General features: G+C 36.5%; 3 protein-coding genes across 3 annotated transcripts; all 3 read right to left on the bottom strand.

The window, feature by feature from the left end:
- Positions 1–590: 590 nt before the first annotated feature.
- On the bottom strand, positions 591–4692 carry LOC147933752 (uncharacterized). The gene is made up of 7 exons (XM_087472312.1): positions 3661–4692; positions 3358–3588; positions 2702–3043; positions 1698–2252; positions 1439–1577; positions 1106–1197; positions 591–944 (listed from the first exon to the last, which is right to left on the bottom strand). Exons 1-7 carry the CDS (start codon positions 4690–4692, stop codon positions 591–593), a joined length of 2745 nt encoding a protein of 914 aa, XP_087328438.1.
- Positions 4693–8034: 3342 nt separating this feature from the next.
- On the bottom strand, positions 8035–10168 carry LOC104722502 (31 kDa ribonucleoprotein, chloroplastic). Its single transcript, XM_010440668.3, has 4 exons — positions 9513–10168; positions 9075–9176; positions 8367–8648; positions 8035–8269 (listed from the first exon to the last, which is right to left on the bottom strand). The coding sequence occupies exons 1-4, from the start codon at positions 9966–9968 to the stop codon at positions 8207–8209; spliced, it is 903 nt and encodes a 300-aa protein (XP_010438970.1). The 5' UTR covers positions 9969–10168; the 3' UTR covers positions 8035–8206.
- Positions 10169–14264: 4096 nt separating this feature from the next.
- Positions 14265–18019, bottom strand: LOC104722501 (putative pectate lyase 18). The gene is made up of 3 exons (XM_010440667.3): positions 15968–18019; positions 15052–15801; positions 14265–14925 (listed from the first exon to the last, which is right to left on the bottom strand). The coding sequence occupies exons 1-3, from the start codon at positions 16276–16278 to the stop codon at positions 14565–14567; spliced, it is 1422 nt and encodes a 473-aa protein (XP_010438969.2). The 5' UTR covers positions 16279–18019; the 3' UTR covers positions 14265–14564.
- Positions 18020–21355: the final 3336 nt, after the last annotated feature.

Here is a 21355-nt window from a genome sequence, read left to right as displayed (position 1 = left end):
CGATAATAGAACCGTGAGTATCTTCTGACAATAATGAAATAAGACAACTGGAAACAACATCGAAAGCATGGAAACCTAACTCAAGCGAGAAAGCATAGTTTGCCAAACCATCAGCCAGACGGTTTGTCACTCTATACGTGTGTAAAATACGGACGCACCAGTCCCTAGATATAAAGTTGTGGCACAACCGTACCAGAAAAGACAAAGGGTGAGCCTCGCTAACCCCTGTCTCGAGAAAACCGACAACTGCCTTCGAATCAACCTCCAACTCGAGCCTTGTCACTTGCTTCTCCCAAGCAATATGAAGGCCATAATAAACACCCCACAACTCGGCCAAAGGAGCCGAACAAATCCCTATTCTCAGAAAGAAGCCACTCACCCAAACTCCCGAGCTGTCCCGTAGTACACCTCCCGCAGTTGCTGTCCCCGGATTCCCATGAGATGCACCATCACTATTCATCTTCATCCAGCCAGCAGAGGGTGCAGTCCAAGCAATCAACCGATCAACACGCATAGGAGCAGGTACTAGACTTCCCATCCCGCTGTTCACACTACCACTCTCCTTAGCCGAGTCTTTGATAAATTTAACTCTATCCCGACACTTGCCGACTCTCCTTGTTATGTAACAAACGCCAGCCAATATTTGCCAATAACACCATATTCATACATCTAGCTCTCCGGAAACCCACTCCTCCATCTTTCTTCGGTAAGCAAACTTTATCCCAGAAAATAAGATGTTGTCTTCGCTTCTCTCCCGTGCTACCCCATAAGAAGGCACGCGACACTTTATCCAGAGCATTCAACAATGTTGTGGGCAATGATATAACACTCATTGTGTGAATGGGAATAGTAGTAAGCACCGCTCTGGTCAGAGTAATGCGACCTGCAAGGCTCAAACATTTACCCTTCCATCCTGCAAGTTTTGCTAAGACTCTCACCAGAACCTCACCAAAAGTTTCTTTGTTCAATCATTCTGCAACACTGGCATGCCCAAATATTTGCCCAAATCAGTAGTCGACTGTATGCCACTCTCTGCACTAATGAGGTTCCCTAACTCCCGAGAGACATTCTTGGAGAAGAAAATATTTGATTTGTCTAAACTTACCTTCTGACCAGAAGCAGTGCAGAAGGTCTCGAGAACTCTCCGTATTACTCTGATTTGTGATACTGATGCCTCCGCAAAAAGTTTCAGATCATCTGCAAAGCACATATGTGAAAGCAGAGGACCCCCATGACACAAGGATATTGGCTTCCACTTCTTATCAGCAATGGCTAGATCAATTTGGTGACAAAGTCTCTCAAGACATAGAACGAACAGATATGGGGACAACGGGTCCCCTTGCCGCAGTCCCCTTGACGGTTTAAAAGGCATTGTCTTCTCTCCATTCCATAACATCGTCATGGTAGGACCTGACACACACTCCATAATCCATCTCACCCATGTTCTCGACAATCCTGAAGCATGAAGAGTATCTTCTAAAAAAATCCCACCTAATGCGATCATAGGCTTTTTCCAAGTCAAGCTTAAGCAGCATCCAACCCTTGCGACCTTGCTTCCTTTTCATTGAGTGTACAGCCTACTGAACCACTACAATGTTGTCAATACTCAATCGTCCTGTAATAAAGCTAGACTACGCCGGTCCTATTAGTTTGGGTATAAACTGTTTTAACCGCAACACCATAACTTTTGTTAAAACCTTGAACAACACGTTACATAGACTGATGGGTCTGAACTGCTGAATTTTCTTCGGACTATTCACTTTGGGAATCAACACAACAAGTGCATCATTCAAACCAGCAACCAGCTCCCCTATCTCGAAAAAACGCAGAACACACCCATTAACCGAATCTCTTACTACCTCCCAACATTGCTGATAAATGATCGGCTGGTAACCATCTGGACCAGGGGCCTTGTAAGGACCCATTCCTTTCAGTGCCTCCTCTACCTCCGATACCACCACTGGTTTACTAAGAATCCGAAGATCTTCACTAGTTAACCTCTGAAAGCCCACAGATGGTAAGTTCTCCACTTGTTGGTCAATATCCTCCGTGGAATACAACCGTTTAAAATAGTTAACCGCTAGCTCCTCCAACTCTTTAGGCTCAGTCAACCATCTCCCTTCCTCATTCTTCAAAGCCTCTATACGGTTGCGTCTTCTTCGAATGATCGTAGAGGTATGGAAGAAACGAGTATTGCGATCCCCGTGCACAATCCACTTCTCATGTGACTTCTGGAACCAAATCGTTTCTTCCTGTTCCAGAGCAACATCAAGTTCCTGGATCAAAAGTCCTTCCTTCTATAATAACTCATCGGTTTGGGCAATCTCTAAGGTATCCTGAATCTCTTTAATCGCAGCTAGCAACCCCTCTCTCCGTCTATTAACATCACCAAAGACATCACGATTTCATTTCCTTAAAGTTGCTCGTAAACCAGTAAGAGCTTCTGGTGTAGTCAAATCCCTCCTCCATGATGACAACAACAAATCCTTGAAACTTGGGTGAGTTAACCACATAGCCTCAAACCGAAAAGGACGTCGAGACGGATCTCTTACTCCCTCCGGACTCAACTGCACATAGAGAGGTGCATGATCCGAGGCTAAAAAAGGAAGGTGGGAGACCAGAGCATCCTGCCATTTTAGTCTCGTGTGCGCACAACAAAAGACACGATCCAACCTCTTCGCAACGAAAAAAATATTTCCACTCTTCCTCTTCTCCAGGTGAACTTGTTTCCACGATAACCCATATCTATTAGCGACTCTGCATTAATCCAATCTCCAAAAGCCAGAGAGTCTACAAACAACCTCCCATTTCCTCCAGTACGTTCATCTAACTGAACAATCATGTTGAAGTCACCTCCGATAATCAGTGGTCCAGGGATCCCCTGAATTACGAAATGAAGCTTCTCCCATAGCCCACTCCATCGAGAAACTGTCGGAGCTGCATAAACAACAACTAGATGTAACACATCCACCCTGTTCTCCACCTTCGCCGCAATACACTGATCAGTAGCCTCAACAATGACCACATTCCCAATCCCAGACCTCTACAACAACCAGATCCCACCTCTCTGTCCCTTAGCATCAACCCGGAAAGAGTTATCAAACCCCAGCCCCTAACAAATTCTACTGGTTCTATCTCCTCTGGCATGCGTTTTAAACAAAGCAAGAACATCGGTATTAAACTTCTTCAATAAATAACGAATCGATCTACGAAAGTTGGGTTTATTCGCCCTCAGCAATTCCATAAGAGACAATTCATTATATCTTGAACAAAGAAAGGTAGAACTACCGGGGAACAACGTCAGTCCACCACGTGGGCTGTCTCCCCCGCCGATGAAACAACCACCACACTACCAACATTTTGTGTGTCCATCGCAACCACATCCAATTGCCCAGTATTGCCCTGAACAACAGTAGGAATCTCCAAATTTGGAGCCTTCCTGGATCCATCCTCACCGCCGGAAAAGATACCCCCGGAGTAACCCACATCACCTTCTGCGACTCGGTGTCGCTTGCCATTACCGAGAACCCGATTATCATACCGAATCGGGCCGTAAACTAGACCCCTAGTGGGCCTGGGAATTTTTTGCTGTCGCCTTTACCCACTCTCAACAGTCCCCCTACTCTTCTGGGCCTTAAAGTCCCTCGGCCCATTACGAACCTCACTAAGCCCCTTCTCGTTATTCAAATCAAGTTGTTTACCCTTTGCTTGGGTGATACGCTTCTCCCCCCGAGACTGTGACGATCCAGACCTCCTACTCCCTCGTCTCACCTCCATAAATCCATCCTCCGTTTGCACCGGCGCCCTAGTTCCCCTCACCTCTGTTTGCGTAGTCGAAATGACTGTTTTTACTGACACAACCTTCGGACACGAATGGACCAGATGCCCATACACTCCACAACCCGAACAAATAGTATTAAGACTCTCATAAGAAACAAAATAACGTGCACCGTTAATCATCATTGTTCCTTTAAGAGGCTTCCTTAGGTTCACTTCCACACACATCCGGGCAAAGCGAGCTCGTTCAAACTGTGAGGTAGTGAGATCTAGTTTCACTGGTCGTTCTAGGCCACGAGCAATCTTCACGAGAGTCGAACTATGATAGTTATTAAACGGAATATTCGACAGACGAATCCACACCGGAGTCGTGACGATCTCATCCTTCAGCTGATCAAAACTCGGAGTCCAACCTTGCACCATAAGGTGACTCCCAAATGCCCTCCACGGCCCTCCAGTTAAGGCGGACAAGTATTCCTCCTCCAGCTCAAACCTTACCAAAAAGAACTGTCGCGGCAAGTCCATAACATACATAGCACCACTTGGTTTCCACAACTCCCTCAACTTCCTCTGGAGAATTGCTATGGAGATATTCCTGCTCAGGACCTTGACAACCATACATTGCTTCCATAGACCATTCATCGCCTCAAGTACCTCACATCCAATGGTTATCACCGGTTCCCCATCCTCACCATCGGGAAACTCCAGTGTAACACGCTCATCCACAAAACCCGCATCAACCACCGCCTCCGGCGATAACAGCCCACCAGCATTTCTCCCAACCACCTTTGACACCCACGTTCCACCTGTATCAGGAGGATCTCCCAGTGGCCGATCTTTCGCACCAACATCAGTCATATTCGCATCGCCGTCACCCGTCACCAAAATCGCACCCTCTTTAACCCTAGCCGCCATTTAATAGATTGTACTTTGTTTGGATTCCTTTGTTCTCTCTGTATAAAAACAAAAACCATTATTTGAGGATTTCAAAAAACTAAAAATTGACCTTTCTTTTTTTTTTCTTTTGTTTTAGACAAATGTTTATACATCAGACACTTTACAAGGAGTAGAGAATGTATGTTTACCTAATCAATTTTGTTTAGGTGTATACTCGATTTATATATTTAATTATTTGTATCGAATAGTTATCTGCTTAGCCTCTAATACTACACATGACAAATCATGAGAGCATGTGTGATTCACATGGGATAACATCATCAAGTCCATTACAAGTTAAAAGATTCTCAAAATTCCCAACTTTGTCTAGGCTAGATTTGGTGTCTATAGTATGATTTCGGATTCAATAAAAATAAAATGTCGAATTTTTGGTGGTACTATTAAAATTTTAAGATACAACAAATGAATTTACAGGTTGTAGAGTTTGAGGGTACACGTGGATGGTTGGTTGCCCTAGAATTGGATTTACTGGCTGGATCATGGGATGGGGGACCAATACAATACAATTAACCCCTCCTCCATTTTTTTTTTGCAGTCAACTTTTATATCTCTATGTATACAAAGATATAAAATTAACTAGTATTTTGTCGGGAGATTTTTAAAAATAGCGCTAAAATAGGTTTTTTTCCAAACTTACCACAACATCTCTAAAATTCCAAAAATAACATCAATTAATCTTTTAAAATTAAATCTTAAATTCAAAATACTAAATCCTACCTCTCAAAACTATACACTAAATGTGAAATTGAGAACCCAAACCTAAAAAAAAAAAATCTAAAAATTAATTTTAAATATTTTAATTGTTAAATAGTGTTATTTTTGGAAATTTATGGAATGTGTGCTATAGTTGTCCATAAAACTTGTTTTAGTGTTATTTTAGGGTATTTTTCTATTTTTTTCTATTTTCCAATAATTGAGTATATTACTAAGATATTAAGAGAGTTTAGGTAGCTCTAATGATAATTTTTTTGTCCAATGAGTAAAATAGGGTTACAAACATGTTTTGGACGGTTTTATATCTCTATTATTTTGTCTAAAAGAAATTGTGGATGTTCGAATGATAGTGACAATAATAATAAATTGCGAATAATGTATTCTAGTAACACAAAACGTTGACGATGGCTCCAAAAATAATTAATAGAGGGGATAAGAGTATGTAAGAGGGAAGCAAAGAGACAAGTGTGGAAATTAATGGAATAGCTGGTCGAGAAGCTAAAGGCAAAGGTTGGGATAAGAGAGTTCCAAGACAAGATCTGGCCTTGAAAATGAATCTTCAATGTCGCTCTATTCTCATACACTTTGTTTCCTCTCCTATCTTTTTTTTTTTAAAATTGTTTTTCGTAGTTTTATGTATATTGCGTCTATTATTTCTTACGCTGTTAGGAGTGTTAGCTTGTTACACATGCATATGATGAATACATATGGACCATTTCTTGTATATCCCGACAAATGTTGCATTTCCATATTCTGTTAAAGCGACTGAACGAGCACGATTGAGACTTTTTACTTCTTGAATTTTTTGTCTTTTAAATGCATAGTTCACTTTAATGGAATCTGCCATCGTCATCATCAGTTGAATTTAGGCTGGAGTATTTCATTTAGATAAACGTGGGAATATAGAGAAATATTTATCACGCCTATAAGAGTTAGATATGAAGACTTAAGCTCGGATAAAGGTCATTTCTTTAGGTCATAACAAATCATTCACCTAACTCAAAGGATCACTGCATTATTCGCGATTACAAAGACGTAAAAAAAAAAGAAGCTTTGTTTCTCGCTGGTAGTATATATAGAGATCCAAAAACGATCGGTGTAAAAAATTTTATAAATGACGCGGGTTGTTGTCACAACTACGGATCAAGATTGAAGGACAGACTTAGCTTATAGAATAACGGTGAGAGCAGGCTGGACTCATTATATATCTACTGGGCCATGTACAAATCAATTCAAGTTGACCTTAAATCCACGAGTAAATAAATATGTTACTATAGGTCATAGACACAACTGTGTGTAATGGTATAGTACTGTTACATTTTCAAGTTCTCTACACAACTTACGCTTTAAAAATCATTGTGGGTCATTTGAGGCTGTCTTAGCACTCCCAGCACTAAGTAAAGAACCCGGCATGGGTGAGAGGGTAAGTGAGTCAGAGCATTGCATAAAATGTGTAAGCTTTTTATCATTTGTTCTTAGCTAACATGGGAAAGAAAAAGAAAAAGAGAGTGTGTGCATTTGATAAATGAGTTCCTTGTATTTTCTCCGGCAAACTGGAAAAACTTGTCTAAGAATTTGGGGCAAAGATTCCAGCTAGACGTAGGTGATATACATAATATTTTATAGGCTTATCCATATTCTTCTAGGATTTATTACATGAGTTTATGAAACCAAATAAGTAAGCCATCTAAATAAGCGTAAATTTCGCATTATTCTACACTTCTGGGTCTCAGAAACAAAAGGTATGTAGTATGTCTTTGGAGTTGAATAAGGCCAATATAAGAAATTTTCACTGTCAAATGAATTCCAAATTTAGGAACGTAGAGGCGGACTGAAAGCTATAGTCATTCGAAGGACAGTACATGATGGTCTGCATTCTGCTATATCACCGACCAACCAAGAAAGAAAACACAAGATCGGCCAAAAAACCTCACCTTCCTGAACCAGCCATCATGAACGCTTGCCTAGGTCGAGGACTACCGAGTCCCTGGCCGACATCCCTACTTGGTAATCATAAATTACATAACTTTCTTTTTATGATTCCTTTACTGAAGTCATAATTCTTTTGCTATTTTATGACGTCGATGTCCTGATTACCCATATATAGTGCATCTTTTAGGATTCACCAAGATTCATAAATGGCTCTGAGTAAACTTTTTCATATATGTCGGTGTGATTTCAATCGGGACATAATGCTTACAATTAAGACTAGTTTTCTCATGCATGATTTTATTGGGTGTTGTTGGATCAGACCGTGTGGCCAATCGAGAGATTATGACAGAGGTTCCTTTTTAAGAGCACAATTTATAGATATCAAACCTCTTGTTTTTTTAGGAACCTCTAGTACCAACTAAAGTTAGAAGATTAGGTTGGATTACAAGGTAGATCACGAGAGTAAATAGCTTTAATATCCCTAAGTTCCTTCATACCCATATAGAGACAATGAAGATGTTATCCACAGATAGACAAAGAACTTTTTCAAAGGATTTCATAAAGTCTTAAGCTTGGTGATCGCTTAGATCCAGATCACCTTTACTATGATTGCAGCCTCACATCCCAAGTTAGTCATAACGGAAGGCCAGCAAATAGGAAATTAAACTATAAATGATAGATCATCAAAGAGAAATACATATTACTTTAGAAGAAGCTTAACTTTCGCATTTAGAGTTCAGCCAAAAACAATCGTTGAAGAGTGTAAGAATCTCATCTAAACAAAATGCAAGAGAGGGAGAGAGAGGGCACAGATAATCTCAGCTTTTTAAAATCCACGCCTTGGACGCTCTTCCGCTACATTCACTCTGATTGCTCTACCCTCCATGTTCTGTAAATAAAGACACAAGGAAAGATCAATTGATAGCCACATCACAATATCATGTTGACTGCATTAGCATAACTATACATGAGGAAAAGGAGATTACCTGTCCATCAAGAGCAGCGATGGCGTCGTTAAGTTCAGTCTCGTTAGACATTGTGACAAACCCAAATCCACGTGAACGACCTGTCTCACGGTCATAAACCACCCTAGCTTCCACAACTTTACCATGCTCACTGAAAACCTGTTCTAGACGACCATTGTCCACATCCCATGGGAGGTTCCCTACATAGACTCTGAATGCGGGTTCATATACCCGAGGTGGGCGTTCTGGACGTGATCCTCTTGGAGCTGCCTTGTTGACTGTCAGAAGACGTCCATTCAGATCCTGATAAACCATGAAAATACCAATACATATGCTCAGTAATGTTCTCACAGTCAGAATCATATGTTATCGAGTCCCCAATTCACATCACGTGCTAAAATGTCTTAGCCACAAACAATTCAATGTAGATATAACAAATGGGGGTAAGTAGTGAACAGACAATGCATCAATCGATAAAATGCAAAAGCCTCCATATTCGATTTACAAAAACAAAAACAGAGAACGTGTGACAAATAGTAACAATGTACAAAGTTTTAGATAACAGAAATCCACAGACCCAAAAACAAAAACTGTTTTCTTGGAGCAAAAAGACATGAACTCTGGTTGAACTAAGAACAACAATGCTACTTATGAACCAAAATCAAATGAACAATATCCAATCACAAAACATGCTAATACTTCAGATATCATTGAAAAATATCAACTTACATAACGGTTGAACTTCTCAACAGCTGTCTCAGCTTCTTCCACGGTACTCATCGTCACAAATCCAAACCCACGACTCTGGTCGGTTTCCCTATTGTATATAACCTTCAACCAGAAGAATTCAAAGAATAGTTAACAACAATATCTCTTGAGTAACAATATGACATCAACTGTATACATACACTCAAAACCAAAAGCATAATGTCAACAGATATGAACTCAAGACACACAATTCTGACCACTTAAACAATTCAGAGAACCTCCAAACACACTTAAAAGCCAAGCATTTCACTTTCCTCATTCATTTGCCTAATACTTCGATGCTTCCAGCAATGCACACAAGTCAGAACAGATATGGCCTTAAAGAATGCATAACAGAACATAAATAAACGCCATCATAACGACCATAAGAGCACAAGAAGAAGAGCAGCTAGAACTCACCTCAGCGATTTCAACAGTACCGGCTTGGTCAAAGAGCATAGCCAAGGCTTGGCTATCAACATCATAAGCCAAATTCCCGACGAAGAGCTTCGCCTCTTCCGGTGGCTCAGGGAACTCAGGTACTTCGCTGACTTCTCCTTCCTGTGACTCGAAAGGCTCCTCGTTCTCCTCAACGGCGACGCTTCCTTCCCCACCTTCTTCAGCCCAATCGGAAGTCTGGGCAACGAAGGATACAAAAGGGGATTTTTTAAGGTGGGTTTTGGTTTTGAGGGATAGGGAGAAGCTTGAGAAAGAGAGGGGCATGTTAATGCGTCCGGTGAGGAGAGAAACATTGGAGCAGCGAATTCTGGAGGAACAGATGGAAGTGGAGATGGAAGGATGGGAGAAAAGGGTAGAAGAGGAAGAATCCGCCATGGCTAAGGGCTTCAAGCTTGAGGAAACGATAGAAGAAGCCATTGGTGAATGTGAATTTGTGTGAGAGAGAGAGAGAGAGAGATAGAAGTGGAAGGAGAGGAAGGGAAGGGTTTTAGAACGGTGGGGCGAGATAAGGATAAGGAGGGCCGAGACAGCAAGCCTTCAAAATGGGCTCTTTACTACCAAAGTGAACAAAATAATTTTAAAAACCAAACAAAAAAAATAGGGCAAACAAATATTTTGAAACAAACAAAAATTGAAAAAATTGAAGAAAACAAAACTATAATTTCTTGAAAATTTGTTATAAATGTCTTCTTTTAAATACCTTTTTCAAAAATACACTTTTTTTTTGAACATTTTCATTTTTACCCTCTTTTACACAATTACAATATGTTTAATTAATTTTTAGAATTTTTTTTGAGTTTGGGTTCTCTATTTTATATATAATTAAAATGCATATTTTTTAAAATAGATATCATGAAAGTGTATTTTTGAAAAATGACATAGAAAAAAAATATTTTTGAAAATCTCCTAATTTCTTCTTGGTATTACGGAGTTTTTTTTCTTCGGTTTAGAATCTATATTATTATTTTCACAGCAGCTTTAGCAAAGAAGGCTTGAAGTTGAGAATTATTTACATCTCATGCCATTGTAATTTAATATTTTCTTTAATAAAATTATAAAACAAAAAAAAAAATCATTTCAACTCTTTTCCATTAACAAAAACAAAAATTTCCTAATTTGTCTCCTTATTAAATCTGAAATAAAATTTCCAAATTTCATTCTCCTAAAATCTCTCTACAAATTCTTTACAATAATCGATTTTAAATATAAATTTATGAGGAGCCTATAAATCAGCTACATTTGATTTTCTATCTTCCTAATTAATCACCACATTCAATTCTAAAATACAATAATTTTGTCCCAAATTTCTAGATATAAAATCATATTAAAAAATTTAATGACTTAAGATCAATCAAAATTAATCTAATAATATAAACTTGGCATATTCCCATATATATATTATGCGATTTTATAGTTATTAATTTGTTTTAATTAATTTGTTTTTATACGATTTTATATATAGAAATTTGGGACAAAATTATAGTATTTTAGAATTGAATGTGGTGATTAATGAGATTAAGTTAAATATGTCCACCTATAAGTTGAATATATCTACCTATAAATAATGTTGACCCCTATTCTCAAGTTAGTATCACCAGCAACATAAAAAGATGCACCTATTTGCTATGCTCATTTGGCAGCTGCACATATACAACTGTGATGAAATATGTCGAGATGTCATTGAGTGATCACCAAATCTGGAGCAGTTCCTATGCCTCCCATCATCCCATGCCACAGCTGAAAGATAAGATTGTGACCTTTACGTTCTTTTGCTGATGGATAACAGTCTAAAATAGCTGACTTTTTTAAAGTTTTTATGCTTTATAAATGTCTCTCCCCCTCTTTTTGTTTATTTTTCTCTTGGTTCAATACTTCTTATTTTATTTTTGGTCTATCATTCAAATTCACGGGGTTATATAGCTTCACGGGTTTGGATTAGTATTAATGTAAATTTGAAATATCATTATTTTGGTAGTACAAAATTATTCATTAAAAGTATTTATCAATATTAAAATATTAGACATATTTAATTAACTTGATTAAATTATGATTATGTAAAAATAAATTATTTCTCTGTATACTACGGGTTAAATCCTAATATTAACTATCAAAATACACTTATACAATTTTAAACACTAAATAAATTAAACAAAAATTAACAAAAAAAATGCAGCTTATAATTTTCATATTTTAATTTAAATGTATCTTCCGGCGGTGTACCGCGGGTTAAAATCTAGTATGTATTATATTTTTTACCAATGGTTAATAATTTGCTGGTTCAATATTGATTTGTAAGCACTGTAATTTTTTAAATATATATAACAATGAGCTACATTTTCTGAAGTTCTTGCCACATCATTTTTAGTGATATTCTAGATAATAAATGTGGACACAAATACATTTTTCAAGTTTTAGTCACAATTCACTTGGTGAAACATGTTCTTCACGCTTATATTTGATATATTTTTACTTTTTATTATGTAACATAGAGATGTTGATTTGGGTAAACCCGCCATATTAAAACCACACCATGTTCTTTTTTTTTTTTTTAACTCATGAATTGATTAAATAAGGGAACCAAGAGTGTTAGAAAACAACCAAGGGAATAAACATACCAACAATAAATAAATAAAACGAAAGCATTCCGGAAACTTAGTTTCTTCGGCATCGTTCCTCTTCAATCCTCTCATGTAGCCATGCCAGACCGCCTCTAGCCAGATAGGAAGGGAGACGACCATCGCGAGTGACACTGCAAGCAATATCCTTGACCAAAGAGTTAGCTTTTGATGAGGAAAGTTTAAAAGAAATCTCTCCCATCTCCTGCACCACCCGTTGGATTTTCAGTAACTGAGACATGTACTTTGGCCAAGCAGATGGAGACTCTAAAGCTGAAATAGCTGCATTACAATCCGACCAAACTTCAACCGACGTGTAGTGTAGCACTTGAATACTCGTAAGACACCACCAAATACAATTAAGCTCTGCAGCAATTCTCGACATTGGTAGTAGAGCATCCCTGGCACGAAGAAGTGCATTCCCTTCATGATTCCCTTAAGTGGATTTCTTTTACTCTACAATATTTTAAACCTATTTAAATTTGCAATCTATTTAAAAATTGTTAAATTTATTTGGACCCAAATGATAGAAGTATTATATAATATCATTACATTATAATTATGAAAAACATATTTTCCGTCAAAATTGCAGATTTTTCCTCATATACTTCCACTCAAACTATAATTTTTCTTTCACAATACAAAGTCTCATTTTCAATCTTATTCATGGACCTAAATTTGATCCGAAAATGACTACATCTTATCTATAATCGATCAAGAACCAAGATTGAAGATTCCAATTAGGAAACTTTTTTTAACCTTTCTAGCTCTCTAAACTCTAAAGAACAACCTCATAATAATCTGTTTAACCATTTAAAGAAAAACAATGAATATATACTCGAATACGACATATATAGAAAATTTAGTTACATATATATTAGCCTTGCCATTAGTAGTAGTGTCCTTCGGTGGAGGCTTGTTGTGTGCAGCATTAGTATCGGTTTTGTCACGGATTCGAGACTCACTTTGAGTACTTCTGATTTGCTTAGCTTTAATCAGTTATATGATTCTTTATCGACAAATGTTACTGGGATATCAAGTATACTCGTGTTAATATATATCCAAATTATATAACAGAAGATTTCAGTAAAATACTCAAATTCAAATATAATGGATTTTGTTTTTGGTTTATTCGTATATATGGATTGTTACAACTACAAGTGTTAAGTGACAACTGAATTAACTGACTCCACGTGACTGCAGAAATGCAACTATTAGTTGCAACTTGCAAGTTTCCCAATAACTTTCAATATCTTGAATGAAGAAGATTTGTTAAAAACAAGAAACAAGGGAGCAATGTGAAAACTCTCTACCTAGTCTGCTGCTTTAAAAAAAAAAAGATATTAATCTCTCTTTGCAACTTTATATTAGCATCATATAATACTAAAAGACTCACCAAATCGAACTAGCCAAGCACTAATCACACCACACCAACTACGTCACATCATTCGTTGCGACCATTTGTTAGTTTCAAAAATTTCTTCTTCCTTTGGTTGCTAAATGTCATTATTATTGTTGCACATGGCCTTCCTTAGCAAATAAAATGTTGCACATGGGGAAAAAAAAGAAAGGTGGTTAGTTGTTTAATTAGTTACTTTCAAATTTTAAATGTAATGTATCCCCCCATAATCAGTGGACAGTAGTCAAACACGAATATGAGACAAGCCCATCAAAAGTAGAGCTACCCTCTGGTATTTGACTGCTCCAAATTTTTCTTTCTTTTTTCCTTTTTTTTCTTTTTCTTATTCCAATCTATCAACTCCACTTTTATAAATTTCTTTCCTATTTTTAAGGGTAAATTTTTCTTTATTTAACCGGAATCGATGCATTGGCCAGAGGGAAGAAAAAAAAAAAAAAAAGTCGTGAGAGTTGGTCAAACATTGACTGGCTCACCACAGCTTTGACTAAAAAAGTTACCATTTTACACAACACTCCAAACTTCTGAATAAAAAAGTGAATTTTTCGGAAAACCAAAGCCTTTTTCTGAACTGCCAAATGGTCACATTGTAACTAACCTCTCCATCCATGTGTGGACACAAATTGATAACTTCAAATTGTTTGTAACGAAACTAGTTTTCTTTGTAAATAAGAGAAATACTAAAAGAGAAAGACAAATTATATTTATATTAATATCAAAGATCAACACATCTGCACTTGTTCCCACACTTTAACCTAATTAAAAGATTCCTTAAAACAGAGAATCCTTAAGAAGGGTCCTAAAGATCAGAGCAAGCCAGAGGTTGTATTCTCCTTACAATTTTACCCGAAATGAAAAGAAAAATTAAAAAAAAGAGGGGTAAAAAGATGGTATTAATCATCCCCTTAATTGGTGGGTGGCTTTTTAATTGCCTTTTCCTATATATAAAATTGGTAAAGTGTGACCCCAACTAAGCCACAATCAGCAACGGGAACTCTTACGGCAATTCAGTGCACCAGAGCTAAACGTCAATGGTCCAACGAGAGAAGACGGTTTAGCACCAAGGCTAGAGGCCTTTGCATAGCTAGACGAGGCTGCACCACCTGATGGAGTAAAAAACGCACCGTTTAGCAACAAATCTCCAGAAGATCTCCAATTCCAACTCTTCCACTCGCTCTCAGGCGCGTCCTCATGCTTAGTCACTTCTTTGCTGAATCTGATGTTTGGGGCCAAGAATCTGTTCCCTTGACTATTGATTGTAGGATTAGCACTTCCTCCAATCGCGTACATCTCCCAATGTGTGTAGTCGTTGTTCACCACATGGAAGTACCCATGTCTACACCTACACATCAACAACAACAACAACACAATGGACCCAAAAATTAATCTATATCCATAGTCACAATCACATTAACTTAAAGCACAAAGTTAAAAAAAAAAAAAAAAATCAGATCTTTTTTTTATTTACCTTGGCATTCTTTGGACAAGTCCTTCACCAAAATGGTTAAACGCAATGGTGATTTGCATATTCTTGTCACGAGTGTAAGTATCACTGTGACCAAGCAGCATGACCTTATCATGATGCGTCATGTGATTGTTAGACAAAGTTATAGCCGTCGAGCCCATGATAGCATCAATGAGTCCGTCTTCACAGTTAGAGAGCGAGCAATGGTCAACCCAAACATGACTCCCACCAAAGATAGAGACACCATCACCGTCCGATATCGTTCTCCACCCGAAGTGCCTTGGGGAGCTCCGTACCATAGCGTTCCCACCTTGCTTACAGTCATGGATATGAATCCCATGGATGATAATGTTGGTCACGTACTGGATCGTGATACAAGGACCACCAGAGATGTGTACGGAGACGCCACGACCGTCGATGGTCTTGAAAGAGTTCATGATGAGCTCTTCTTTGAGCCGAATCGTCATGTCTCGCTGGAAGATGATCCAGAGCGGCTCGTCTTGGATCACGGCGTGTCTCAAAGTTCCGGGTTTGGGGGTAACTGGGTTGTCGTCTCCTGAGTCGGTGACAACGTAGATCCGACCGTCACGGCCACCGATAGCGTTTTTGCCGAAACCAATGGCGCAGTCGGCGAGACGTTGACGGTGTTGCTCCCAGTGAGGGTCACAACGCCAACAGTCGTCGATTGGGTTACCGGTCGTACATGAGAGATAACCTAACTTCCTTCTTGCAGCAACCGACGCATTAATGCTCCTGCGAGCGAGCGAACAAACACAACTTTTTTTATTAAAAACAGAGACTTTTCAAAATGGTCCCTTTTTTTTTTGTAACAACACTATGCTCAAATGTAAAAGCAAAAAAAAAAATGATTAGTGGTTCTCAAGTAAATGTGAATGATAAAGTTGAGAAAGATTCATACTTGTGAACTTCTTCAACAACAGATTCAGGGTCTGGAACTGGTGAAGATAAGAACAATGGAGCGTAGAGAAGAAAGGAGACAATGGTGATAAAGAGCTTCTTCGTCTGCATTTTCATTTTTTTCTCTCTTTCTCGGAGGATTAGAGTACAGAGTCTCTCTTTCTCTCTCGGATTTTGGGGGAGAGAAGAGGGAAGTGAAGGAAGGACAGAGGAAAAAAGTAGTGTGTGGGGAGATAGAAAGAAGAGGAAACTTTGGGGGAGTTTATATAAAGATATAAAAGGACCTCTCTCTACACTATACACTACTACCATTTGTTATTGGAAATTTTTTAAGGTTTTGGTCCCACTTGTTTATATATCCTTTAATAAAGAACCTTATAGTATAATAATGCCTAGGATGAACCAATAATATGGTTACATCCGTTACTCAAGTCTAATTTGTTGACAAAAATAAATAAAAATAGCTTCCCCCAATCTAATTAGGTCGGAATTTGTATACTTTTCAAATAACTTCCACATGACTTGTTCAGCCGAATAAATATATTGATCCAGGAAGTTGGTGTTTAAAGTTTATTATAAGGTTCCAAACCAATTGTAGTAACCATTCTAGTTGATAACATATGTTATAATTATGCATGTATTTATAGTTGTGTTTTTTATGCCTTTTTTTGTTTTGTTTCATACATTTAAGAAAACAACAAAGTCGGGATTTAGAAAAGGGAGATTTTTTTCTTGATTGGGCATGCTTTAAATGTATTATGAATTCATGAATTTAATTATCTACCAATGGCCTTCTCAAAATTTCTATTTGTTTGAATATACATGTTCTATAATCTATATGGTCGTCTAGCGGAGAAAGACATCAACGCAAATCCTTTAAATCGAGATAAAGAAGCTAAAGCATGCTAAAAGATATCGAATTGGCAAGCAATGATCGTTTAGTGGAACCATATCAGTCAAATACTGAAATACCTCAACACTTTCAAGTAAAAGTTTGCAACACATTATGGCATCTGTATTGGGAGAAAGAACATTTTTTAGTGTTCTTAGAGTAAAAATATTATGAAAATAATGTAAGATTATTAGTTTAGATTTTTTGTTAGGAAGTTGATTATTGGGAGAACATGTTTAAGATCATAAGATTTAATAATATAATAATTTTAAACATATTACAATTAAAAAAAAAATTAAAATAACATTTAAATTGCAAACTTAAAAAACTTACACTAAATTCAAATGACAATACCAAATTTTTAGGAAACAAAAAAACATTAAAGATATAAATTAAAAAAACAAACAAAACTTTCTCCAAACAAATAAATGTTTTCTCCTTTGCAAAAAATTGTATTCATTCACGAGTTGCCACGTCACCCAAGAACTGGCCCAAAATCAGTTTTACATCAAGAACCAACAGCATGTTCTTCACCCACTGTTCTCTATATTTTTTATTTTAAAAAGGCTTAGAACACCCAAAGTGTTCCCTGTCCAAAAGGCCTATATGTTTTTTAGATTGTGTATTCCTCGGCGTGTGAGTGTCACTTTTTTTTAAAAAACAACTTTTCCTTATAAACTTCTCAAATATACCATAAATTCCAAAAAAAAAATCTTAGATATATAGAATCATTTGTTTCACCAAATTTCTTAGATGGAAGAGATAGTCGACATTCACATATACCAATTTTGATGGAAGACGATTGGAGGCCAATAAAATCCTCAAAACCTTTAAAAGTGGTTTTATAGTTATGTTTTCAATTATATATTACTTAAATAGATTGTTGCACTGTATACGCTTTATTAATATCTCCTATCAATAGTTTGACACACTAAATAATTCGTGCGGCACCACTGGACACTTGCTGAATATAAAGTATTCTAGATGTAAAATCTACCCCAAACGAGTTGGGTAATTTGGTATCAATTTGTGAAGTTTATAAGGAAAATATACCATAAATATACATAAACAATAATGAAACCTTAGATACTTACAAGTGTGTGCTATGGTTTGGTAATGAAACCTTACAAGTGTGTGCTATGGTTTGGTAATTTGATATCTATTTAGCGGTAATTTCTTGTATGAGTAGTCGAATCTAAACAATTCGTATCCTATTACTTATATAGATTGCACATATATAATTTTTACAAACAAAAATTAAAAAAAATCATTGGAAAGTTTCCGTATTGTACCAGTTACCTGAACAAAACATTTATTATTCGGAGTATTAAGATTTCCAACCATATACTATAGCGACATGCCGGGTAATATATAGCAAGGGAACGAGAAGACAAATGAGTGAACATGTTTTTGAGTAATGAAGTATCAAGTACACACAAATAGAAAAAAAAAATAATGGAATGAGATGATAAGAAAGAAAACAGTAGAATGATGTAATAAAATGTCGGGATAAACCATTTAATAAGTCGTAATGATTCTGTTGAAGACAATAGTACTGCTTGCATGATCTTTGCCATCTATCTTCAAATTTTGTATCCTTATGTCTATATGGGTTTTTGATTAGCCTACTTTTTAGGTAGGGAACCGAATGATATATAGTAATTTGAAAAACATAGAAATGAGTTTAAATTGTGAAAACAAAAAATGATAATAGGAAGAAGAAAGATGGATAATATTTAGAACAGTTGATACATATATATAGGAGAGAAATACGAGAAAATGTGAAGTTTATAGGGTTGTGTGGAAACAAAAAAAAAAGACTATTAAATAGTGGTAGATGTCCATACTATTAATCAACAAAAACTTTTCAAAAAAACTAATCAAATAAGCATTGTCCATATTTTAATAACGTTATTAGCACAATAACAACTTAATTAAGTAATTGGTTTTTCCTACCAAAAAAGTAATTGGTTTTGAGTTATGTAATTGTTTTTAATGTTTTTTTTTTTTAATTTCTCTCAATTTCACTCTCATTTGTTATAGACATATTTATTCAATTCTCTATATTTTACATTGAATATACATATTCTTAATGTACTACTAGAAGAACTTAATTACAGCTATTTTTCTTCATGATTGGTATTGTCGGTGAAAATGTTTTGAAAACTAGTTGTATATCTCACCATCCATATTCCCATTCCAGTTCATAGTGCACCAATCACGGTACGGGATTTGAAAACAAATCAAAACTCTCTCTGGCCTCTGCCTTTAAAGTCCTTTAGGTAAATAGGTGTTGGTAATGATAGGGGGAAGTGGAAAGCATGGGGGGAGAGAAAGTGAGTGTGGGGCAACTAATGCCTCGTGATTTGCCGTTTTTACGGGATTCCTAATTGTTAGGTTCGTTTTTGACAGTTGAGCATGCTTTTCTCTGCTGGACACCGTAATCAACTGATACCGTTTGATTTTTCTAAAAATATATATATGAAAGTATTGGCTACTACTAGTACTACAAACGAAAAAAGTAAAAACAACAATAGTGTCACCTTTGTTTTTTCTTCGACGACAACAATAATGTCATTTTGTTGACACTTGAAGAAGTCTGGTATACATAATTTTGTAAATAACATATACCACTCCATAATTTTATTTTGCTGTTGACAAAACTAAATGTTATGGACTTATTTCTTACGAACTCATGGCGACCTTAGCATATTTTGACTAGATCTTTCATCTTGGCACAAAAAAAGTTTGGTTGGTCAATATATTTTGCTTTATCAATAAGAAAACTTGACATAACTTAGATTATGGATCGACAAAACTTAGTTTTGTTTTCCCCAAAGTATATGTTCTTAATACATGCTAAGTCGAAATTAACAACCATTTATTTAGCCATTTTAAATAAGCTACATACCATTTCTCTTTTGCACGGGAGATAGTGCGATTGGCTAAAAGAAGTGCAAGTTGAAGTTTTTATAAACCAAAATAGATGTGTTTTGTCATATATATTGTGCTTTATCAATAAGAAACGTGAAAGCAAACAATCAAATTCGACATAAAACACTGTTTAAGGAAAGATAATTACTTACATTGATCTTGGGGGTCATAGTCTCCATGAACGGACAAATTCGTCCTGTTCCTCAATTTTTTTTCCAAAGGTTACATATTTGGCGATTAATTTTGGGTTTGTCACAAGTGTTTAAAAAAAAAAATTGAAGAACCGATTCGTATGCTTGTCGTAAGCTAATAAGAAATTGCAATATTTATGTTCTGTATTATTTAGTCTTTGACTTTGAGATTTTACATACTTACTACACTCATATTCAAAACACATACAAATATGAAAGTGAATTACATTGATTTTTTTTTTCTTTCAATTTGATAGAGTAGTAGGAATCAATCAAGGAGAAAGGCCCGCTGAACTCAACAAATCTTCACCTTCACTCCACTCCACCAACAAGATTTGATCAATAAGATAAATGTGATAACGACAACGAAGATTTGAGTAATCACAGCACATGCATCCCAAAAACTGATTATTGTTGCAGTGAAGGGGCAAAGTAGGCAACCCTATCATGCGACGTATCCTTTTTCTTTTGTTTATTCTTTTTCAGTCCGTAAAGTTCGCCGAGAATTCGAAGATAAGTAAATATATGGTATCCAGCCATACATGTAATACGTGGCGAACTCATGCTTAGGTTATCCTTTCTAATCATTTATTTTTATTTTTGTTGTGGTGACCCCATATGACTGGTATTTAACGGAACCTTGATTGAACCATGACATAGAGAACTTACAAGGATTCAATTAATGTTGTCACCTATATACATGTTGACATAGAACTTTATAAGAACTAGCTAGAGATGATTCATCCCTATAGATGCCAATGAGACAAGGCTTCTTCGAATAAATCCGACACGATTTTACCATTTTGTTTTATTTACATTGGTATTTCATCGATCCCATTCATGCACACTCTTGATTTTGCTAAACAAAAAATGAATCTCATAATGGAAATTAACCCAATAATTCGGAAAATAAATAATTTACGAACAAAAATAATACTATTTTATAGTTCCGTAGTACTTAAATCATTTATTAATTAGTTTTTTGTATCTTGTAAATTTTATCCGAGCTAGTAAACATGAGATCAGTTTCTAATCCATGTATCAAATGGACCCAAATGACATGTTTGAAACATATTAAGTGGATTTGATATTATATGCATCCATTGGCCATTATTGTTGAGTTCCGTTTGTGTAATGTGACTCGCGTGAAAACACTAAAGGCCCGAGAGCTAGTTTTGGTAAACAATAGGTCAACGTATCGGTCTTTCATCCGCCAAACGAAGCTATAAAAGAGCAGCTGCAGAAGCTTTTATATTATGTAGAAATACCATAAAGGTTAGTACTTAAGTCATCTAAATTAGGTTACAGACCTGCTGGGCAGACTTATAGGGTACTCAAAATCCGGTTTAAAATTTAAGTCACGTTCTAATTG

Source organism: Camelina sativa, chromosome 11 (assembly GCF_030686135.1).
Source record: "Camelina sativa cultivar CO46 ecotype springtype chromosome 11, ASM3068613v1".
NCBI classification, from domain to species: Eukaryota; Viridiplantae; Streptophyta; class Magnoliopsida; order Brassicales; family Brassicaceae; genus Camelina; species Camelina sativa.
Note: the sequence above shows the minus strand (reverse complement) of the source record. Positions and strands in the feature narration are given on the sequence as shown.